Source organism: Colletes latitarsis, chromosome 11, assembly GCF_051014445.1.
Source record: "Colletes latitarsis isolate SP2378_abdomen chromosome 11, iyColLati1, whole genome shotgun sequence".
Classification (NCBI taxonomy): domain Eukaryota; kingdom Metazoa; phylum Arthropoda; class Insecta; order Hymenoptera; family Colletidae; genus Colletes; species Colletes latitarsis.
This window is the reverse complement of record NC_135144.1, coordinates 15,330,872-15,356,071: the sequence shown is the minus strand read 5'-3', so window position 1 is coordinate 15,356,071 and position 25,200 is coordinate 15,330,872. Positions and strand designations below refer to the sequence as shown.

The 25,200-nt window shown below is 45.2% G+C and overlaps 2 protein-coding genes across 2 annotated transcripts in view; one reads left to right on the top strand and one right to left on the bottom strand.

Annotated features, from left to right (window-relative positions):
• The window catches only part of LOC143348464 (caveolin-3), an 81,675-nt gene that overhangs the window by 21,289 nt on the left and 35,186 nt on the right, over positions 1 to 25,200 (bottom strand). The window lies entirely within an intron of this gene.
• LOC143347627 (uncharacterized) lies at positions 1,032 to 2,837 on the top strand. The gene is made up of 3 exons (XM_076776986.1): positions 1,032 to 1,288; positions 1,877 to 2,178; positions 2,364 to 2,837. The coding sequence occupies exons 1-3, from the start codon at positions 1,284 to 1,286 to the stop codon at positions 2,480 to 2,482; spliced, it is 426 nt and encodes a 141-aa protein (XP_076633101.1). The 5' UTR covers positions 1,032 to 1,283; the 3' UTR covers positions 2,483 to 2,837.

Here is a 25,200-nt window from a genome sequence, read left to right as displayed (position 1 = left end):
TAAAAAGATTAGATATTATATCGAATGTAAGAGCAAGCACATGGTCGGTCGAGTAGTTTCGAAAGAACAACCAACCATTTTCTTCTCGCAGAATGCTGTTTGCAAATGCGATTAATTTTCTACTTATAAAGAGTTGCATCGCGAGAAATACTGGATGGAGTATTTTGACGCGATAAAAAATCGTTTTCGAAATGCCAGCAAGCGTAAACAGTTATACAGATAAGAGAAGTATGTAGAAGCAGGTGTTTTTTCGAAGTTTATCGATGTTATTGAGGGGGGATCATGACATTGATCTCCGAACGTTAATTTTAGAAACGAAAGAAAATATCGATTTGTCAAGATTTAAATCCGGACAACGGTGAATGGTTATTTTCAAACAAGCACACGACACAAATTTCTGTAAAGTAACAAAATTTATATCGGAATATTTAACGTCTGACAATATTTTACATTTTTGTTTAAACGTTTAATTACGTAAACGGAACATGTTTCTTTTGAAAAAGAGGCGATAATATTCGTGATGTCAAAGAACGACGATGTTACAACGTTTTGATATTTTTGGTTCTGTCGTGCGAAAGAATTCTGTTAAAACTATTTCGGCTTAAGTCGTTTGATTTAATTATGACGTTAATTTATGTCGACGAATCCCTGAATCGCGCGTACAAACAAATCTCGAGATGGGAGGGTTTTACGACACGGGATTAGGGGTTCTCTCCCTTCGAGCCCTGTTTTTCAACGCCATCGCCGACTCGCGTCGCTTCATACTCCCCCACGGTTCTTCAACGATTCTTCCACTAAAATAACCGGGTCTGTATTTTTATTTGCTTTGTACGAGTCTATGCAATGTAATACAGACGCATGAACGTAGTAGAATTCGTTTCGTAAGAAGCTTCGTGTTATAATCCTGTTTCTAAACTGTATATTCCTGACTGGGCGTATGTATGGTCTCTTTGAAAGTTCGCTCGGTTACAATCGAAATAATTTAATTTGAACTGGTCGTTGTTATTGCGATTCCCGATTGTAAACAAGACGGGCAAACGGTTGCCGGAAGGTGAAGCCGTGGAACACGAATATTACGTGTCCATACGGAAACCTAACGTATTTGTCACGGGATACATTCGAGTATCCGAACGCGAGAAGAGAGCATCGTTTGTGGTTACCTGTGAATTTTCATTGAAATCGTATCGTTTCGAGCGGTTATTCCAACTATATAGTCGTGTTGTTCTTAAAAGAGAGTCGCAATTGTTGATAATCCGAGAAATTAGCAGAGTAGAACCAGAAAAATGAGGTAAGAAACAGCGAAATGTTATTAGGAGAGTTTTAAAAAGTACCGATTCATCGTATACGTGTCTTCCAACGAGATGAAACAATTTTCTATCGTTATCTATATTTAATCACATAAGCAATTTAATGTTCTTACATTATATTGAATAACTTTGTCTCGTCCTTCCAATCATGAGACGTCGATATCCAAAAATAAATAGCGAACCGTTCACATTGAGAACGACGCACAGGAGGCCAGATTTGAAATTCAGAGATTCTAACAAACTGTTTAAAAATTAATCGAAAACGTATAATTCTTAAGTTCGAAACGAAGAGAGGGGTTAAAGTCGTTACATAAACTGTTTAATAATCGTTGAAAGCAAATTCCAAAGGTCTTTTCCAAGCATGATTATAAATTAACATAATTGTTAGTTGTACCTGTTGTATAAAGTCTAAAGTTACACAATTTCTAAAGAAACAAAGAGTCGCGTGTTTTTAACGTCCAATTATTCGTACGCAATTTTAGAAACGAACTTGCGTACGTTGTGTGGCTAGTGCCGTTAATAATAAATAAAGAAAGGAAGGAAGAATATGATCGGAAAATGGTGAACAGTTGCAGAAAAGCTCCCGCGAAGAAGTCGACCAAGAAATCGACTTCTCGTCGTAAGGGTGGCTGTTACCAATCGGAGAGCAGCGACAGTTCGTCCTCGTACACTTCGGACTCTTTCTCGGACACGGATAGCACGGATTGCTCCGATAGCGACTACTGGGAGTGTGGAAACGCTTCTCGACAAAGGAAAAGCAAATCCAAGAAGAAAGGACGATGCCCGCGACCGCCAAAGTCGAAGACAACCAAGACGAGCAAAGCGTCGTGTGGTCCAAAGACCGCTAAAAAGAAGGCGTCTCGTCGTATCAGTGAGTTTTTTGAGTGAGAACGTTACCAATTCGATCGTGTTAGTTTCTCTATAACGAAACGCGAACTTTGCAATATCGTGTATGGTCGAACGATGGAAAGTTTTCCATAGTATTTATCCAACTTTGAGCTACGGAATCGATGTTGAAAGGGATTATTATTTATTGCAAAATTGATGCCGTTTCAGAACAATTCTCGTCGTCGTGCGACTGCTCCACATGCGATTGCGACTCGTCGGATTCGTACAGCAGCGATGAAGACCGTTGCGGTGGCTGCAAACCCTTACGCCGTAAGGCGAAGTCCTAATTAAATCGACTCTCGCTGCTCGTAAATATTCTCACTCGTCTATCCAATTATTCCTAAATTAGGCACTAGTATACTTATTTATTTATTTATTTATTTATTTATTAGATTATTTATACGCCGATAACTTAATTTAGTCAGTTTTATTATTATTCACTAGCCTTTAGCGGTTGCGGTTGCAACGTTTTTATCCTATATAACTCGTATACTTAAAGCATTTCAAATTTTCATAAGGCGATTCGTAGCGATAGAAGTAGTTTTAAGCGGCGGCTCCAGACCAAAGAAGGCTGGTTATTTTCATGTAAAAAATTATAATGCATTACGTTGATAATAAACGCGCCAATTCGTACGAAACACACGATACGATAATACTTTCACGACCGTTGAAGTATCCCTGTCAATTTTCAAGAGTAAGAGCTACTGTGTTTCGTTCCGAACCGATCGTGAAATACCAAATAACGGGCATGCACGGTGTACAATGTCGGAAAGAAATAACAATTGTTCGGTAAAAAAAGAAGGTGCAAGAAAAAAAGAGGAATAGGCAGAGGAGAAAGCAGCCACGAAAGGAAATAAATAGCGTGGAAAAAACCGAGCTGGCGGAACTAGTCACGTGCGACCATGCAACGTGCCGGTTGCACTTAGGTTCACGGTCTGCCACTACCTTACCTCTGCAATCAGGATTTCTGACGTAACAGATTCTCGCAGGTTCGCCAACTGTACCGCGTTCGCGCGAATTCAGCAACGGAAAGAATCGAGTCGGCCGTTGAATTCGTTTCACGCTTTTCGTTTCCGTTTTTTGGCTTACCGACGAGGACCAGAAGTACCATTTTGCGACCGCCATTTTGGACAATACTGTAGATATATTCTAATTAAATAGCCGAAATTACTCTAGAAATTGAAATCGAATCCCGGCCACGTTAAACGTTCACGTTATCATAAAAGTTTAAAAAGAGCAAACGATCCATCGATGTCGCGTTGACGTTCTCTAAGGACGCACGACCTCTCGTCTCCAAGTCAGGATATATCAGGGACAGGGAATTAATTCTAGATTCGAGCACACGGATGAATAGTTCGCGTCTTGTAATTTACCGTTAACGACAATTTAGCTCGTTGCACGGAGTTACAACACGCTCGAGCAGCTGCGTTGGGCAAGATAACTCTGTTAAAGGTCTCCGTCCAGTCACATTGTTCGGAATCTAGGTGGGAGTAGTTATGGTTAGATAATGCTTCTAGCATACAATTAGTGTCTTAGTTACGATACTATATTATATACTATATATATATCGTTTCTTGTCCTGTTTTCTCCGTACGATCGAGCCGCAAATTGTCTTTGCGTTTCTCCTAGCAAACGGAAAAAGATACAGGGCCTCGTTTAAAACGATTACTTTTACGTGTAAAAATAATTTTTCTTATTCCGGGTTGTTTCGATTACCGAAGCGAAGTAAAGTTTTGACCAGAGAATTGGACGTTTAACAACCGAAATTAGGTAGTTTATAAAGAACGAGACGTTTAAAAAAAAAAAGGAATAAGGCGCGTTAAGAGAGGAAAGTAATCGATGGAACGATCCAAAAGTGATCTTCACGTGTCGGTCATCGTGGCCTCCGCAGTGGGCAGGGTCTGTCGTTATGAGGCTGTGCGACTACGTAAGAATAATTCCATTTTCAGAGATATCGTCCGGCATAACGTGACCGGAGTCCACGTGGTGTCGAGCACGTGTACGGGACGCGAGACTTATTACGTAAGCGCGGCGCAACCCGAACCGAGCCGAGCCGAGCAGATTCGAACCGAACGCCTTATCGTACGCTCGCCTTTCTAGTATTTTTATTCGTTTCAAATTTATCCCCACGACCGTTGCGTTTCAACCATCGTTACAGCGGCTATTTTCAACCGCGTTTTCAACTTTTATAATAAGGGACGATCGAACGGAACGTAAAATGGTACGACGCGAATAATACCCTTATGCGTCAACCAGTCGCGAACGAATAACGTTCTAAAAATCATTCGAAAAGAATTTGCTCCTTAGCGGGTCTCCTCGTAGCGTGCACGGACATTAACGCGAGAGAAAATATTACGCCGTCAAGTTGCACAACGCTTAAACGAGCCGCCGATACGCGCGAAACGGGACCTCGCGTAATGAATCTTCGTTCCTATAAATAGGCATGTATCAAACCGTCCGGATTCCTCGACACACTTCGCTCGAAACTCTCTAGAACAATGCAAACAATTTGCAGCAACAGTATTTCGCTGACGATTCTATTTTCTCGTCTGCTGTCCGCAACATGGACGTTGCGCGTCGTGACCTCTGGCGTCGAAATCACCACCACGTCTCGCTATACGAACTGCGTTCCTTCTACGAGCTTTGCTCTCCGAATTAACTCTTTTGCAAGCCATATTAAATTTAAATTTTCCTAGATATCGTGTTTCTTAATATTTTTCTATTTCTCATAATATTCTATTTCTTCGAAATTTCGATCCATAATCGATATATTGTTGGTCTTGGAGTTGGAAAAATGGCTGTATCATCGTGTACATAGTCTTTCCATTAACCCTGACAACGAAGGATAATACGTAACATCGCTTTTTCCACATTTTTACGTAGAAATAAGAACTCGTCGAGGGAATTTCGAAAAGTTTCGTCGAGAACCGACCGGTAGCAAATGCAATTTCATCGAATGGCATCGGGCTCGAATGGTACCGTTTAATGTACCACATTTCCCCGGCGTTAAAGAGACGAATCAGTTGACACTGTCGGTCCAAATAACGGTACGTTCGCGTCGTTACATCGCTTACGTCTTACACGAAAGAGGCTGAGCATGTTGCTCTCGAAAATCGTTTGCGTAACAGGAGATCGAAGTCTTCGATCGAACGATTCGATTCTACCGCAGCAAACATTATCGAGCATCGAAAAACAATTTTGTTAAAAATATTCCGTTGGCCGTTTGTAGGTTTCCTTAATGGCGAAACTTTCTAGAGAGTTAATATTTGAATATTTGTAAAAATATAGACTCGAAAAAGAATTAGGGAGCTTCCGCCGGATCGAAAGCAGCGAGAGGCAATAATGTCCGCGCGAAACGTACCGCCATTAAAGCGTTAATGCGGCCAGTGACGCGAATAATATCGATGCTGTAATCATAGTAAGACAAACTATGTAGCGTTATCTACTTTTCGCGCAGCGTTGCTTAACGCCAATCGATTGCACGTATTTTTATCGAAACCTGTCACGTTAACGGTTACTCAAAGATACGGTTTCTTTTTTTAAATTACGATACATATTCATACGGTTACTTAAATTAAATTCAATATAAATTGCAAACAAATAATATTTATGAGTTCCGTAACGTTAAACATGGAATCTGAAAGTCAAATCGACGGATTCCGTAAATCTATCGTTAAGCATTGCCTTGCAACTTGTTTCAGGCGAGTAGTTGTTATTCGTAGGAGCACCGTGTGCCCTAAAACTTGGTAATCTTTTCTGTCGCGCACAACGGAGAGCTAAAAGCGTAAACGATGTTGATCCTTGTCCTGTAAATTGGCCTATTTTCTCGGGGCACGTGGCCTCCTTAATTCGCTTCTGCGCGTTTCTGGGGTGTGAACGCGATCGCGAGGGTTGGTCGAGGACCGTTGCAAAAGAAACGGTATAAAGAAAAAGGCTGGTCGGTCCAGAAATAGCGAGTCTCGAAAGAGCATCAGCGAGACAAAAGCGGCGCTGGATTTGCGGTGCACGCGAGTTGGCCTACTTGCCTTCGGCAATGGCCGCAAGACGCTTTAAAAATTTCATGCAACTCGCACTACGATCGCCGCCAGTCACTTTCCGATCAATTATTTTACCTAGAAAACTGTTTAAAGGACAATTTAAAAATGTAAAAACCTAACGCTTTAACGTTTCGTGATCGTGTGGCGATAGACCCCGTTGAACGTTGGGAGTGTAGCTGCTCACCGGTATCGTTTTTTCTCTCGGTTGTGTTTCTCGCGCTCGGCCGTTTAATATGTAATAGAAATATACTCGTGCGCGACGCAAGGTAAGTCGGTGCAATCGAGTGGTTATGCTATTACATAAGGTTCTCGGTGGCGCGAGAGGCGTTGGGAAACCGGCGTATCGAATCCGTTGTACCTTGACAACGCTGAAACACTAACCGATTTTGCCGTTTTCCCAACAAGTCCAAATGAACAAACGAGCGCTATCAAACGCCAAACGATACGTTGTTCGGTAGACGAGAGTGGCTAATCGCGGGTAAGTTTTGGACAAGCGAGTCGATCGGAGCAGCAAAGTCGATGGTGGTACGGAGGCGCGAGAGGTCGATCGTTCCCCGTTTCCCCTTGGCCGATTTCGCGGAACGATCGAACCGCGACGCTGCCCTTGCGAAATTCTCGACTCTGAGATTTGCGCCGCCACTCTCTATGCAGTTTCGCGGGCCTTCGCCTCGCCACGCCGCGACGCCTGCTGCTCGTGTTCTCGGTCTGCTCCAGAAACCTACTTTTTCGAGTCACCGTGGCAATGCCAGCCTCCGTTTTTCTCCACTGTCCTCTCGCGTGTCACGGGCCGCGTTGCCTCAACGCTACCGGTCACTCGCCGCTTTCCAACTTTTCAATTGTCTCGCTTTTTCTTTATTTTTCTTTCGTAGTTAACGCGCCACGCCGATTACGCTTTTCACGCCGCTCTTCAAACTCTTTTATGACCCGACGTCCAAAGCAGATTACCCAAGCCTGATGCACGATCTGCCAGAATCGTACAATCTGGCAACGACGTTGAGCGTTGTCAGTAATGGTTCATAATTATGGTCAAGGATAGACGCAGGATATTCCTTCCTCGCGAAGACGATCTACGTTCGGAGACTTAACAACATTTGAACAAAACTATATTTCCATTTATCCTACTGTTCTTGCAGCGGTCAAGAGCACGTTATTAACAACATTTCTTTTATGTTTTTGTTTGAAAAGCTACATACACTGACTTTCTATGCCTTATGGGTTCACCCCGTATCTTGCATACGATGGTAACCGAAAGGTTGTTCGATAAACGTAAAGATCATATTTCCTTATCAATTGGAAAGCTAATTTTAGTGTCACTTGTTGTTCGAGATTTAAATAAACGTATGCGCGGATTTGTTGCGTAATTCGTTCTCCCGCGCGTTTCCCACGTAAATTATGAGGAAATAGGGACAATTGTTTCAGCGTATCGTTATTTTCCCAACAAACTTCGCACCCGTGCGCGTGGTATCGGGCTGATATTTCAAGTAACTTTATTTATTAACGTCTTTGCTATCGACATTTAACAACGACTTCCTCGGTATAACGTTCGTCATCGAGTAACCTCGATCGCCGCCGGCCTCGATTTTGCGATGAAAACATCGAGCAAATCGTTTGGACGCGTTCCACTCGGTGTTTCTCTCTGATACGTATCGCGCCGCGCCGATTCAAAATCCTACCAACAACACGACAAATACTTTAAACTTGTTTTCCTTTCTGGAATTACCATCCTAAAGTTGTACTATTATACAACCGTAAGATTCTATAATTATAAAATTACTAAATTTACGAGGAGCATAATAAAGGTATCCAGGATACCGATGTATTCCAGAACAGACTGGCGCGATTAAAATTCGCGATCTGAAGGGGTTCGGGCGTCCTTTGGTAACGTCGAATGGATTTAGAAAGGTATCCGTTCTTTCGCGGCGCAGCTTGTATCGATCGGGGCGATCAAGAGGATTACGGTCGGGCGGTAAGAGTCAAACGGTTAGGTTACAGCTATTTAAACATTTTCCTTGCACGATCTAATTAACCGAGGCTGCGAATGGCTGTAGGATTTCCTAAGCGCTGCCGGCCTCACAGTCGAACGGTAAAAGTTCCTCGTACACGTGGTGGAGCCGTATTATGTCAGATTTCAAGCTCGTTACGTAACCTTTACCGTAAGCGAGTTAACGAGCGAGTGGTACCTTCGCGCTCCAGGGCCGTGCCTATCAATCCCCCCTTGCCCCCGACGCAAACGGGTTCATCTATCTACGCGAAAGTCGATCGAAATCGCCCAAGTACCAACGTTTTTCAAACATATTCTACTCGTCTAACCATTTCGGGTTTAGAACAAAAAATCCTCCTATTACAGCCACAAAGACACTGTCGAGGTTGTTGCTTTCGTAGCTCCATTTTTATGACCCATTTAAATCGCTATAGGAAAGGAAATTCGTGAGTCATGACTACGTTTCAAACTCGATCGTTTCGACGCAGCTCGAGGGGGCATTCCCATTCGGGGACGTTGATTTCAAACGATTTTAAAAGTAAAAAATTATTATATAATTATTTATTTATTCTAGTGACATGTTTTTTAAAGGAATACAGAGAACCGCTAAAAAAGTTAAGACGCTAGCAAAATTACGTCGTAATGGTGACAAATAATTGAAATGGGACAGACACGGGCTGACATCATGCCAAAGAAATCGTGCATTTCGAGACATGGTTGTCCGTAAACAATTCCGCCAACTGTTTACATACGTCGTCCCGTTAAACGCGAGAAATTTCGTCTTGTTTTGACCGGGGCAGAAGACGGAACAATGTTAATAAGGCTTTTTTAGTGGCGTCATCGTGTTTTCGACCGTCTTGCTTAGGTCAGGTTAGAGTCCCGATCGCCGCGTCGGAAAGGCGAAAGGTCGAACAAGTATACAGAGCGGATCGTCGAGAAAGTCTGCCCCGAAAAACAGAGATACAAAGTTCCTTGGCCGTTTCTTAGATACCATGATACTTTCCACCGATTAAAAACGCTTGAAACCCCATCGTCGGGAATGGATCGTTCGGTAGCATCGATAGCAATTTGCCTAAAACGGAAAGCTGACATGGCAGTCGACGTGATAAGCATGCTCCGCGTTCGGTTCCCAATTCGGCAAAACAAAGTCGAGCCGTTTGAAAATAACAAAATATAAAAAAGCATAATATGTATGCATTGACGTAAAGTTGAATAGAGAAGAATCGCGAGAAGGAGACAACCGTCGACGCAACGGCGTGGCTCGGCGCGACGCTCGAAATCACACGGTGCTGACATCATTCTCGAAGAACAACGGCACAATAAAAACACACTCGTGTGTTTGCAGTGCGGACTATACTGTTGCACCGGGGAATAACACTCGTCGCGAACGTTTTGCGCAGCGCGATTTCCGCCGCGACTTCGAATCGAGATTTTTAAATGTTATTGACACACCCTGCGACACGTAATAAATACGCCAGACGACGGTACGATATCGTAATCGACTTCACCTCGGGGACGATGCGCAAAACACGATTCAATGAATGTTAACGATCAGCGTTTCGTTCGTCCTTCCGGTTCCCGTCGCGACAGCTTCGAAAACTGCGACGTAGACGCGAAAAACTCAACTTCGTAGATCTCCGTCTACTCTCTTAGTATTATTTTTACTTAGCGTTTCCAAGTATCGATCGACTTTTTTCAAATAAAACCGTTTTGTTTACTCCCGAGAGCTTTCATTTTTATACGAAATGTTATTCCTGTCGTTTATCTTCCGATAGAGGGTTTCGAGACCAGCGCAATGACGTCTGCCTCGAGGTCATTCGATTTCGTCCAAGGTCAGCCGCCAAGAAAGATATTTTACTCGAACAAAGAGATTAAACGGTTCGGTAATTTGTGAATTCGTTGACTCGCGTACGAGCTGCTAACGTAAGTGTTCGATTAGGAGGATCTTGCCTTTGAATGGGAAACGTTTCGTTCCAATCTAGAGCGTTATAATTTTGTTACGCGCCAGCTAATGTCGCCGTTTATTCGCCGAGGTCGCCGCTTTAAAATTTACCAGCTACCGAACCGTATGATCCGATCATCGAGATAAAGTACGTAATCGACCTTGGATGAAATCGAATCGCCTCAGACTGGAAAGAAAATTGTTAAGCTTGGAAATCTAGTTCCATCTCTAAAACGAACAAGTTATTCGCGTGTTTTACATGTCTTATCAAACACGATTTCACGTTTAAGTAAATTACACGAAGGAAATCGTTGGGCGGTTGGCAAATTATCGTCGATTAACGGCGCGGCGTGGCGATTCGTTGACCGGAAACGCCTTGTTTCGTTAACGAAGCCTTCTTTGTTTTTCAGCAGTTGGTGTTTTTTGGTCGCCGACACGATAACCGACCGCGTCAAGGCCACGGCGTACAAACGTTGCCATTATCGATACGCTTTCGGTGTCGAGTGCGTCGCAATTTAGCGCCGCAATGCAAGAATGATAAACTGAAATTCATGTTTTCATCGCGCGATGGTGGCTGTTTACCGCCGCCAGGATACATTTTATCGCTCGTGCTTTTTCCTTCGCGAGTCAAAATTCTCCGTTCCTCGTTTGCATCGTACCAACGAATTAAAAATATCGTGAAAAAGTATCGGAAACTCGACTCGTTGCGATTCCCGTCGTTACACACGCGATCGTACGAAATTTTCTCTCGCGCGTAAGTACTCGATGACCCTGTAACACTTTTCGGATTACTCTATGCGCATACCACGACCCGGTCGATGTTGTTATCCGCGATAAAAATGTTAGAATAATCGCGTTGCAACTAAACTTTTCGTTTAAATAAAACGATTCAACAGGAAGAACGAAATCTAATCCCCGATGAAAGAGAGCGTTCAATGTCGTCCAAAACGATTTTAATCTTCCTAATCTGGTTGATCACCGAATAAAATCTAACAACGTTGTTATCGTCCGTCGAGAGGCGACGAGAAAAAATGGCGCGGAGTTACGCAATTCATATCGCGAGACAAGGTCAGTTACATCGGAATACGTCGAAAATACAGAAAGAAATAAAAAAAAAGCTGCGTCATTTGCTCGGTGTAAACAATAAACGCGTTGCGCAATCAGCGTCGATCGAATTCGCGTAGATGAGCGAGAATAATGACTCACGTGGTTAACAGCGTAAACAATTTTCAAACGCGGTGGAAACAGTCTCTTCCTTCTCTTTTCTCTTCCGAAAATATCGTTATATCGAGAAGACGATCGCCATTCCGTCGTACGAAATATAAATCGAGAACAATGGAAACGAACGGAATGGTTGTACCCTAGGTCTTTTGTAAATATAATTTAATTATGCAAGTCGCGAACGCAGATAATTGTCACGACCGAGGGACGCTAGCACGAACGAGAGATAATCGTGCGCGTGTTTTGGAAAATGTCTTCTCACGCAACCTCCATCGTTTCAATTAGGTGCATCCTCGAAGCGCAATTAACCAGCGTATCGTGAATCCCCTGACTTTTCTTGTTTCTTCTAGAGGTTTCTTGAATTTAGAGAATCTGTTGTCGAAGAGAACGTACCAGACATATGTACATACGTACGTAGGTCGATCAGAGAGCAGACAGAAAATAAAACTGTTCGGAACAAAGTGGTGTGTTGAAGAGCAGGAAAAGTAAATTCAGTCTGCAACGGTTCGAGTCGCATCGTTAACAGCCACTCAGCAATTTATTTTTCCTGAGAACTCAAGCATTACGCGTCGCTTTATCACGCGTTGCTCATCGAGGTTACGTCAAATCGAATCGATAGACGCGCCTCGATTTCGCGTGAATCGTAAACGCGTGTTGACCGATCCAAGGAAGAACGCAAGCCTCGGTCGTAAATACGTGGGTGGAACCACAGTTGAAAATTCCGATAGTTTGCTCTCGGTGTGATATCCTTGAGAGAGCGATTTTTTGCGTCTCTGCTAAATTTAAGTAGCAAGAATTTACCAAACGATAGCGTCATTCGACTAATGGAACGAAATCCGCCAAACAGACGTACGGTAAAACGTCGATTATCTCAACTAACAGACTAAAGTGACCAGACCTCTCTAACTGTGCCGGCGATCGTCCCGGATTCGAGCTATTTGAAAATCCTTCTAGACTCGTTTAAATCGACTCTCTAAAGATTTACTCGAGGCTTTAACGAGACCAATGTCTATATCCGACTTGGAAATGGAATGGTGCGGACTTACATCTTTCGAATATACGTAGTGTAAGGAAGAAGAAATGTCTTCCAGTTGGAGTTGAACAATGTTCTCGCTGCGAGCGTTGGACTGCAGAATCCCAGACTGTAATAATCGATCGTACTTGCGTACAATCGTGGAAAAATTCGCGTCGCGATGAATTAAAACGGCAAACACGCAAAAACGAAACGACGATTTGACAAGGCCAGGAAAGAGAGATAGAGAAAAAGGGGGGTCGAATAATAAGACGGATAATAATGCAGCCTCGGCTTGCATTTCAGAACGCAAACATATTTGCAGACACGGACCGAGGACTGATAACGTTATCGGTGTTACGATGCAGCTGTGCCGTGCACCGGGCTTATCGGGCCGTGCTCCGTTGCAAGCATGAACTTCGAGGATTTGCTATTTTAATCGAGCCGTGATGTAACTGTATGCATAATAGTACCGGAGTTAAATATAGTTGGCCAATGAGAGGATCGGCTAGCGGGAATGCGGCCGAATCGATCGCGATCCTTTGCCACCGATCCAACACCATCCACCACCGAGACCAATTCTCTGTCAAAAGATTCTTTTGTGTTATATGGAAAAAAACGGGGATCTTGGATGAAGGAAGGAGAGAGAGAAGGTTCACGGCACGATCGGACTCGATTATTTTAAATCGCGGATCTCTGCCAGAAGATGGCACGCGTTTCGTTCCCAAGATTTCGTGCTCGCTGCGATCGAGTGCCGCCGCGCCGTATCGTTGCCGGAGATCAATATTTTTACGAGGCGGGCCTTGTTTACTCGAATATGGTGGCGAGCCGTTATCGTTACCGCGGCAGATCGTATTGTTTTTGGTTTCGGCTTCTTCGGTGACCAACGCCAACACACGCCGATGCAGAGAGCATTGCGTGTCCTTTCTTCCCGCAGTTACTAATTTGCAAATGGTTTTGCAGAATAGCTCCTGGTTTTAGTTGTAAGATGAAAATATTAGTTCCCGAGTAAACTTGGAGAGGAATTAATTAGCAACGACCGAATATTACTCTATTTGGTAGGACGTAATTGCTTGTTACTCTGGTCCGCAAAGAGTTAACGGTCTCGAACGATTAGCTGCAATTGGAATTCCAACGTTAGGATCGAATAAGTTCAGTTTCCACGATTCGTTCCGAGGGGAGAAAAAGAATGGCCCGGTGGTGATTCGGGTCGCGTAATCGCGCCGATGACGCAAAGCAAAGAAAACTATCGGCCGTAATGATATCTCGTCGAGAGGCGCAGTTTGCGCGGTAATAGCGCGCGCACGTAACCAGCGCGCCAGGTAAAAGCGGTAATTTATTCCTAACTAGTTAATTGGCCGAACAGTAATTCCAACCAGGCTATCCTAATTACGCGCGTAAGGCCTTGGCGAGGAGAATGCTCGCTCGGTTGCATCCCCGATCAATGCCAAAGAAAACGCCGATTCGGAGAAGCCAATGTGGCTGCAACCAACGGGTCCTCGAATCTTGATCAAGTACAATGATGGGATTCTCGATTCGTTTTCACTCGCGTTCTTCTTAGGTCTGGGCGTAGTAAAAAGGAGCGCAAAGAAAGGAAGTCGTAGACTGTTGGACGGTATACGACAATTTCTATAGCTACAGTATTGCGCGATGGAGCGTGTCGATATACATACATATTATTGCTAACGGGAAGCGTAAACAATGATTGCGCAACGCTACTTAACCGTTATCGACCGTGAGAGCAGCGAGAATCGAGAAGAGTCCTGCTGCTCGATCGAGAGCCGAGCTACGATCATCAAGTCGCCACGTTCCCTGCGGGTTCACTGATCGATAATCAAACGCGATATGCGTGGTTCATCGATTTTCGGCGATGCCTTCTCGACTTTTCGGAAATATCGGCGCGCGACCAACATGGAAAAACGAAACAGATCTGAAAATATCACGTATTTTGTAAGGATAAAGCTAAAGAATTATAATTTTTCTCGGCAGACGCATCCTTGGACCTAGAGTGAAATAATATTCACCTTCGCGGTATTCATTTTTATCGCGACGTAGGGTGCAATAGGGTGCATTAGTCGCTTCATTTGACCATAGTGGTTTTTGCGCTTGCGACTGGTTAATTATATCGCGCGTTCGCCCTTCCGATCGATTTTTTCTACGACGGAAATAGAGTCCGATAAACGTTCAAGTTTCGACGTCGCTCGGAGAAGGTATCTACAAGGGTAGACGTTTATGGACAATGCCTGACAGATACGAGACGCGTTCGATTCTGCTTTTTTAGTGTGATCTTTTTTAGGTTTACCCTGTCTAACAACCTTCCATATTTACCCACCATAGGACGTGTCTGCCTCGTTTATTAACGCTAGATTTACGGACATTGATCGCATATATTTATATCAAAGATTTATTCGACGGTTGGAAAGAATTGTAATCGCGATGGCGATCACGAGGAAGAGTATCGGCGTTCGAAATTGGAATTCCAACTAAAACCACGATTGTCCGACAGGGTCACGTGCCGAGCGGGTTAATTCAAACGACAGACCTTCGTTATCACGGTCTTTTCCTGGGCGAAACGTGACATCGTGGTTATGCGAGCAGCAGCGTGGCTTATGCAACGCACGACCCGTAACATGGTTTTGCGCGCAAGAGGCATCGATAATCCGTTGGTCACGTGTCGGAAAGATGCTCGAATGACTCATGCTGGCAAACGTATCGTAAACGGCGTAATATGCACGACTAATGCAAGTCCAGTTTCACGAGACTTACAACGTCGATGGAATTCGTCGAGTCAACGAGCGTTTATCGATCACTAGACCCGAATTCGATCCACGAGATCTCTGCGTAGGCATTACGGGGACCATAACGACCAGAATTTCCTGCGATGGTACCGTCGCGATGACCAACGACGGCCACTTGATTGCCCTCCTCCTCGTTGAAAGCAACCACGCGGCTCCGTCGGCACTTGTCTTGGTAGCATCGTTTGCCTACTTCGAGTTACATAACCTCTCTGCCATCCCCGTCCCTCGATCGTCGTTTCTCTCTCTGACTTAGCCAAGAATCCAGCGAGCAACCTAAGGTCGCGTGCACGCTTCTAATCGTTTAATAATGAAACGCGATTGTTTCGCGAACGCCTATTTTGTATTGGGAGTTCCTAGTGTGGCGTCACTTCCCATGCTCGCCACCAGAACCCTCGGTTGCTATATTTCCCAATATCCCAGTCGTCTAAGGCAGGGCCTACTAGAAAGCCTTACTGATGAGTCTGCTAGCAGGCCCAGTCGAAACGCGCCCCCTCCTTTCCTTTTCTGTCCTCCTACGATTCTCACGAGTTCCTACCCGCAGCGAAGCAGCGCCACACTAGCTTTAATTTTAAAATTCGCTCGCCTCCCGTTCACCTGGAGTCTTCGGAGCGTGCAAGGTGCGAAATTCAAACTCGACCAGTAATATATTCCTTAAATGCAATTATACTTGGAGTCGTCGTTATTTGTTGCAGAGGTTCGTTTCCATTTTCGATGGTCGTAAATAGCAAAAGACGGTACAAGAGGCTCCCCTGTTTATCCTGTCTTGCGCGTAAACAAGAAAGCATCGCGTTCGCGCACGCGTGCATCATGTTGCGTATCGTTGCGCACGGCTACAGCGAGGTTGCGTCCACGATAATTGCGCTCGATGACTGATTACAGGTAGGTTGGCACGTGAGCTCGGTAAAACGTGAGGGTTACGCAACGTCACGCACGAGGATTACGCGACGCGAGCCATCGACGAGCGATCGATCGCACCGTACGACCGACATCGATTACGCCGCGCCGCTCAACGGCAAATATGTCTTCTTCGTCCATACAATCGATTCAAACAATCGAAACAAACTTACAAAGTTTCTCGACATTTATCGCGCCAATTCAGGCAAGGTTTACGCTTTACGAAGTCTCGTATTTCTTTCTTCGCCGCCGCGGATGTAGGACGATAAAGATCTACAAAGAAGGTTTTCGCGCGAGGATAAAGGATCTTGGAGGAACAGGAACGATCAGGGTGGCCGGATAAGGTTCGCGGTATGCTCGCGAGCACAACCTAGCTGTCCTTCGTTGCGATCCGATCCCCAGGGCCGTCCATTTTTTTCGTCTCGACCGAACTTGATCATAATTTACACCGGACTCTGCCGATAATTCGCATCCCCTGCGTCTCCCAGGCATTTACGATCGCCCTGACCGCGCGATTCCTTTATTTTAACGACCAACCATTTTCGAAGAGTTTCTACGCTCGATGGCCGATTTTCCTCTTAATAATTATCCTATCTACTTTATTTTCCTTTCGATCGAATGTCTAACGGCGTATTAGTCTTGTGTTAAAATTGTTAACGGGATAAATGATACGCGAAGGGTGATCGAAGGAGGTCTGTAAACGGGAAAAGTACAGCGTTTCGGTATGCGGTAATTGGCAAGTTCCTCGGACAGAAACGTTTCTCGACGTTGATCACGCGTTCGGCCTCGAAGAAACGATTCTTAGCGGAAGGAGTCACGCGCGGAGTATGACGAGCGTTGTCGTAGGTCGGCACCGTCTTCGCGACAAGCTGTATTTGTTGGCTGTCGAAGAAGAAGAACGCGGATGGCCGCGGAAACTCGCCAGATGAGATCGACAAGGGAAATTAATTTCCAGACCTATTTATACGATCGCCGCCCGTGAGCACGGCCGCGTAACCACGCCGTGTATCATACCCCGCGTTGTATAACGATCACGTTTTTCGCCCGAGGCGATACCAACCCGCGCGTACGCGTCTTCCTCGCCAAACAACGCGACCAAATCACTCTGCGAATATTCCCTTCCTCGCGTGTAGCGTATAAAATTTTTTAATTTTCGAAACGATACAATTTTCTCGTATATAAGTCTCGTATAAAAAATATTTATGCACGTTTCGTACAACAAAATCACACGACGCGTCGTTCCTGTTTTTGAAGGAAACGACCATCGTCGTAATTTCAGCGCACGGGGTTAATAAAACTACTCGAAGCGGAGGTGCGATTAACTTTAAGTAGCCTCCCTCAATTTTCCAACGTAGATCGTACGAACAAATAAACGATAAACCGCTGTTAGAGTGGCCGTAACATCGCGTCGAGCACCCGCAACCTTTATTATTAAATCAAGGTTGCCGACTGGCTTTCACTCGCAGCAGCGCCGAGACCGCGAGATTCGGCCCGCGCTTCTAAATACCTTCTCGGGACTGAGGAGAAAGAAGAAAAAGTCATCCAACGACGGAAATAAAAGTCCCCGAAAATAGTTGCACCGAGACACATGACAAACTTTGCCCCCCCCCCCCCCCCCCCCCCCCTCTGAACCATCGACCGATGTTAGCGTATTGTCGACCAATCGACCGAACACGTATAAACCCTGTGCTTCGACCGGCTTAAAATATTGTGAAGACACGACGAGTATCTAGTTTCTAAACGTGTCGTTTGAATATTGCAGAAAAATTCAAGTTGGATCGCGAAAGGTATGCGATTGGGAAAACGTTAAAGAGGAGCTCAACGCGGGTTGCGTGTGGAGTGCCGCGTGAAAATCCCGCGAGACACGGAGACGACGCGACGCTGCGTTGAAAAGCATCGATACAGGCGTAGAAAATGTAGGCATGCAGCGTGACGTAAGCTGGATGAAGAAGCATAGTCATAGGGAAACCTTGTCCAGAGGAGGCCGTTCCGCGCAACATCCTTGCGCAAGTCGCGTGTTTGTCCGTTGGTTTTCGGTTCATGGGAAGTTTTCGCGACTCGGTCAGAGACGGATCGAACTTTGTTTCTTGGAAATTCTAGACGCGATAGCAATTATCCGAGCCTGTCGAGAAGCAACTATCGAAATGGACCATTAGTTTGGCTTCCGAATAATTAAAAAATGGTAGAAACGTTTACGAGAGGCTACAAGCCGTAGATAATAATTTAGTTAAAAGTAAGGGTTTGGGATCTGGTGGGCGTCTCGCGTTGTCCCTCCAACTCTTTTACGATTTTTGTCTGGTCCCTGGCTGCAAGCGACTTAGCGGGCAAAGCTGTCGTGATTTATCCGTACGTCCGTTTCTAAGACGATCCTCTACGCGCCGAGAGACGTTCCTTATTTTCGTCGCCAGTTAATGACGTTCGCGAAACATTATTTTTACCATCGCCGACCTTTTTCTTCCGTTCTGCGCCGGTTTTTGCCAACCCCTCGCGCGCCAGATACGAGTTACGCTTTGAACCGCGCCACGGGGATGACGGAGCCAGCCTCAGACGAGACCAGACCAGACGAGACGAGACGAACGAGCCGGATTTTCATGATCTACAACGAGCAAATGCACCGTTGGCCAAACGACCATGTCCGCAAAAGACCCCGCTGATAAGTTGGCCCGTTTCGCGTAAAATTATCACTCTTTCGGCTACACGTCGTAACTCCTCGTCCTCTTTCGCGTAAAAAATCCTCTTATCGCGATCCTCGACCCGGAAATGTTCACGCGACAAGGAAAACAATTACTAGATGAAAATATTTCCTCTTCTTCTTCTTAATATTTCGGCATAACCGAACGTTGCAACGTACGTATTTTAAAGATCAAGATTTTAAAGCGTTTGCGATCCGACGCAATCCGCACCGTGAATGAAGAAACGTTGAACGCGAGTAGCTTTATCGAGAGAAGGACATTCGATTGCACGGTGTCGTTCGAAGATCAACGTAAACTGTTATAGTTGCCATAGCTGTCGCTTTAATAACGATTTCAAGACCGTTATCGTAATAACGCGTCCTTCTGCGTACGCAAAGACAAGTATGCCAACAACTACTACCGCCTCCGTTTATGCTAAATTATCTGTGTTCGATTATTAGTTACGCAACGATCTCCCATCGGAGGCGATTATAAACACGTTTTAGCAATGAATTATTCAAAATAGAGATCGTACGTACGATTATTTATATATTTATTTTAATTTGCTGTCGTCGAGCGTGCCGGTTGTTTCTTGCCGGATCGAAACACTGCGCTATCGAGGTTGAGGTACTTGTTATTTTCTTAAATTAGCCTGCAATCTTCAGGACGTGAACGTTTCGAGAGCCGTGTCTCAAACTTCTGTCTGTTTTAAAATACTCGTGGACGTATTCGCTTTCCAAATAAAAAGAAACAATTATATTACTAGCCAAACAAGAAAATGGAGGAATAGTAAGACCGAAATTGTACGATGTAGCGGCACGTTTGAAAGCAGAATCGATCGAGAGATCGCAAAGTCGTAATAGTAGAAAGTTTGAAAGAAGAAAACTATGGTCGAGTAAAATAGAAATAGAGATCCACGAAAGAAAGCTTCCGAGCGGATAATTCGATTGTCGGAAGTTAAAAATATAGTAAAGGGCAGGCGGGCGACTAAGAACGGTAAATATAAGGTATCGACGATTTGATCGGCGGGCAGCAGCGACTCGCCGGTTTATATAATACGCGATGGTACGCGGCAACGTCAATTAATACTGTATTACGAAATCGCTGGCTATTTGCATCACACGGACGTTGCCCATCTGTGTCTAGGCCTCTCAGCCTTCTGCAGTTTATTCAAAGACATTCGTTATTCTTGCTACGCTGATTACGCGTCCGTTGCACAATTCGCTCTCGCGAACAACACGCGAGAACAGAATCACCCGATCTCCTCTTTTCGGGAGGTTATCCTGAGATCGCCGACAACTCAAAGCAGAAAACGTACTGACAGTGTCAATCTGACACATATGAGCATCGCAAATTGGGAAGTATAACAATTTCTTACGTAGCTATCAGTTCGTCGAAATGAATGAACTCAAACCCGTTGGTAAATACAGACAGTCGGTGAAAACATTTGTTGAGATAATAAAACCATACTGTCCACGAAAGTTAATGTCGGTCAAATCGTGTCGATGAAAACATTGTCGGTGAAATGAGTTGTCGACGATCTCAGGGCAACCTCTTTTCGGGGCCTTGTTATTTACGGTCAACACGATCGAGAACAATACTGTTTGCGATTATTAGGACCGTTTAAAATAGAGCTGTTTTCAAGATGGCTGTCCATAAATGTTGGAGACGCCGAAACGAGCCCCACGCCTATCCGAGGGATCGGGAATCGTCATCGATCGCCGAGAGGCCGAACGAGAAGAGCAATTACGGATCGATCTTGCCGGTATTGTTGCTGGCCCACGTAACGGGGCATATTTTACCGTTAGCGATCACGACTGGTTCCGATTCATTACCGATCTTTCTGTCCGATCGATAAGTCACCGGTTCAACCACACGAATCTAAGCCTGTTCCCGGTATTTCGGTCGGGAAAGTCCGTTAACGGGCCGACAATCTTTCGTCTAACGGTGTCGCCTGATCACGGGCCGTTACGCAACGTCTCCGTAATAACGTAATCGCCGACAACTTATCGCGAGAACCGTGATCGAGATTCGACCTTGGCGATACGCGCGCCGCGGCCGATCCTCCGAGTTACGCCTTACGCCGAAGGAATCGACGATACTTGGAGGACTCGCTTCCGATTCTGTTGAAAACAAGAACGAGATAACACCCGTTCGTAACATTTTACAAATTGCTGGTACCTTTAAGAGGAGGAATTTTACAACGTTACGACCTTAAATAGATCGAGAGTGGTATGCAACGATTCAGATACCACTAGATAGATTAATTGGGTGTGTCAGCATGAATGGGAGACGCAAAGAAACGAGTGGTTAACCGTTGTAAGAAATCTGAAAATTCCAAAGTATGTTGGCACGCGATCGAATTGGTGAGTCAGCGTAGCTAGCGCGTTGCGTTTCGATCTCGATCCAAGTTGGTGCGAACGGGGCAAGTCGAAAGGTGTCCCGTTTCTGAAATCCCTTCCTCCGTGGAATATCGGTTCCGCGACACGGAGGAAGCGAACGGAGTGGTGATCCAAAAATAGCCGAGTGCCGGCTTCGTGGGCCGTCGATCTCCTGAATGGACGGTGGCTCCGGGCAGCTTATCGATGCGTATCTTAACGGTAATGCCTGTACAAGGGAACCGTCCGTCTCGGTCGGTCTTCTCGTGACTCCGGTGAGACTGCTCTCTAAAAGGGGTCTCACCTTTGCTCCACATTGCGCCGCGCATCGTGCCGCGAAATGTGGGTCGCCGGCGAGCGTATCCAGGCCAGGGCGACCACGATAAAGGATTAAAAACACCGAGCCGGGGCACCCTCTCCGCGTTTCCGCGGTGAATATTATACGCTCTCTAATTCGGGATCTATCCCTCCGATCGCGACAAAAACATACCACGACCCGCTTTTTACTACTCTCCTTTTTTCAACAAACCCATTGAACCAAAATTTAATTTAAAAATAAAAATATTGCAACGACACGCTGATGAACGAGAGGCTCGCGATGCAGAATTCAGGCCGTCGAAGAATATCGAGAATCACCTGTTGTATAACGAGACAATTATACTTAATTACATATAAATACGCATTCATGGAATCGAAACGCGTGCCGTGAGTGGTTCGCGACCCATTTCCCAGATTGCTACATCGATGGTGCGCGGTCGATCGGCAAAGAGTGCCGCGTATCGTGACTCGCGCATATTTGGAACACGCGTAGGTCAAAGACCGCTCTCTTTCGGTTACGCAACAAACGAGAGAACCCAGACGACTACGACGACAACGACGACGACGACGTAACACCGATGGAAGTCTAGCAATTAGCCGAGGAGACGAGCAATCGACTTCCTGCGCATCGACGTTGATAGGGCAACCGGTTGCTAGTGACGTCGATGAAGCAACTGGCTGGAAGAACCCGACGACTGTTAAGCAACCACAGGACTACGACGCGTTCTCTCTTCCGTCCTCTGTTTTACTTTCGTCTCTCAATGCCGTAAACGCGTTTCACCGCGAAGTCGTTGTCGCCGTGGCTAAGAAACGATCAACAAAATTCAATATCGACCAAGAGGATACGTCCGAGGAAGGAACGGACTTCCGTAAGGCTATCCAGTAATCTTGCCGTCTCGTACTAAAACATGCGTTCTGCTAGGTTGCGAACCAAGTCCTACTTTAGCGCGTGAAAGGTTCAACTTGCAATCGATAGTTCGCAATCGCGACCAACGAGTTCGCGGATAGTCCGCAAAGCTACTTAGAAAACTAGTATGTAGTACGGTGCTAGAAACGACCATCTATCACATCGTCGACCGACGTTAAGTTTAGTTGAACGAGAACGGAGCATTCTACGTTTTGGTGTTCACTCTATTAAACAAAAAATCAATGATTAACAAAAAACGCATTCTTACGTAACCTAGCGAACGGAACAACTAAGTGTTAACTGAAAATTATCGTTTCTCGATATTTTTCCTTGGTGTGTAAAATCAGCGGGTCCAAGTCGATGCTGGCTCCATGTTTATTCGAGAACGGCGAGATAATCGCGCCAGCTAGTTTACTCGCGGGTTTTTTATATTCACGGGCGTTCGTTTCCACGTCCTTTATATTCCAGCGTAACTGTTACACAAGCAACAGGAAGCGACGCGTCGACGACAGAAACGATTCGTACATAAGAATACCCGGTACATTCGGCATTGAGGATATAAATATCTCGGTGTTTCTTGCTAAGCTTAACGTTTCCGTAAACGTCACACCTTAACCGTGATACGCGTCAGGGAAATTGTACTTTGGAATCGAATGATTTTTCGCGATCGACGAGGAAAAGTCCAACGGCGAGAATACTGCTGGGTTCCTCGGCTGCGCGTTTCCCTTCCGTTCTATCTGCGGGAAGTCGCGTACAGAGGGTTGGCAGCCTTCAAGATGCGAGCTGAAACCGGAATGCACATTCCTGCGGCAAGGACTCGCCACTCCTCGAATAATTCGAAACTTTTGAAGAACGCGACGGACCGACCGCGCGGAGAATGTTAATTGGATCGCGATAAATAATTGCCAGGAAAGAAAAAAAGAAAAAGAGAGTTGATGATCCCTTAACGCGTAAATCGGGCCGATTCGACGCGTTAATTGACGCTAACGAGCGCGATACGCGACCAAACCGAATCCACTCGAAAACATTCTCCGCGGAATTGCGCGTTCGAAGATACTATAATCTATTCTCGCAATCTGTACCAGGAGCTGATCGAAATCACACAGCTGCTGTACGTGGCAGAAAAACCTTCGCGGAAGTCGATTCCACCCCTCCGGAACAAGACGGACACACGCTTATTGAGAATTTAGAAAATAGCAATTGCGACGAGAATTGATATATTAACGTTCGAGTGAATGGTAAAAGAGGAAAGAAGCAACGAAAGACACAGAAATCCGAGGGAATCGATTGGCGGGAATGGCGAAAAGAAAAAAGAAACCCGAGGACGGGGACGTTAAGGAAACGCGGATGTGCATTCGCAGGCGATCGAGCGTATGCTCGCCGAGGGCACGCGGGAAACTTTGCGACCCATTGGCCCAGATAGCGAAAGCGGTAACACCTAACCTAAGCGCATACAGTTCGCCAACGTTTATCGAAAGCATTTTCATCATTTTCACGCGATTCGACCTCCTTTATTCCCGCGTTTCTGTTAAATGAAAATGTAAACCACCGTCGCGTGTCGGTGGGGGTTTTTACGACTTTGTTCAAGCGTGTTTGGAATACCAGCTTGTTAAACATATTATAAAATCGTACAATACGGAGACCGTGTTAGGCGATCACTGCCCAAACTGTGAAAATTCTGACCACCATCGCGTAATTAGCGGATAAAAGAAACGGCCGTTTAGTTTGCCGCGCCATTCGTTTCCGGCGACGATTAAAAAGACTAGAGGGATTAGTCCAATGGAAAGGAACGTTAGCCGGGCACCAAAAATCGTGCCAGCCGTGAATAAGTACTCGTTAAGGGATGCTGGTAATTAAAATAAAAGCTTGCCATGGAACAGATCGGGGACAGAGAAGAACGTTGTCCCTGATATTTGTTCACCTTTGACCGACTGCTCGCTCGTCGTTAGATCGCGCGAACAGAGGAGACTCGTTACAATGCGCGTCGCGTTTCATGGTCGAAATTTCCATAGAGAAGCCAGGGTTATCGCGCACCGTTTTCCTGGATTGCGTAACCCGCTCATTCTTTGCTCGAGTAAAAAAAGATTACGATTCCCGGACTGTTCGCCTGTTTCTCGGATCGAGTCCAACTCGCGATCCCAACGCGGAAAAATTTCAGTACGTTTTTCATTTATTACGCTCTATCCCAAGCGGAATTATTAGCGGTAAATTGCGTAAACGTATCGCACGACGATCAAAGATAAACCAGCCTATTATAGAGAACGATCGGAGCGGACGAGTCGGCTCTCCGTGAAGTAAAGTTAAGAATGTTGAGTCTCCGTAGACGTTATTTGGTTGAATTTGTCCGAAGGGACGATCTATGAACGAATCGAAGCGTCCTTGATTCGAGGAGACCTCGAAGAAAACGAAGAAACGTCGTTTGCATAATAACGAGAACAATTCTAACGGTCCTTTGCTCTACATAGGATCGCGATCGATCGCAGCGACACGCACGGTTCGAATCGTTGTTACGAGAAATTTAAACTCACTCTGTGTATCAACGGAAAAAGAGCACGTCGACTTGTCTATGGGTTCAACGATTCAGGGAAATGCCAATAACCGAACGCGATATCTATGCAGATCGATCGTTCCTCGAGGTTTTCTTTTTCTGGGTCAAGATCCAAGGAACTATGAGTTGGCAAAAGGAAATACCGATTTCGATTTAACGTCCAACCAGTTACTTAACTCGTAGACTAGGTAATTTCTCTCGATTTGTCGCGCCTCGCGACAATCAAAAACTAGAAAGAAACTGGAAAAATCGACAGTACTGTTTGATTTGTAGAGTTTGTTGCGAGTGAGAAACGAA

Excerpts from the sequence above, each read along its gene's own strand:
- LOC143347627 (XM_076776986.1), top strand. Across the intron at positions 2,179-2,363 it reads GAAGGCGTCTCGTCGTATCA|AACAATTCTCGTCGTCGTGC; the intron begins GTGAGTTTTTTG and ends ATGCCGTTTCAG.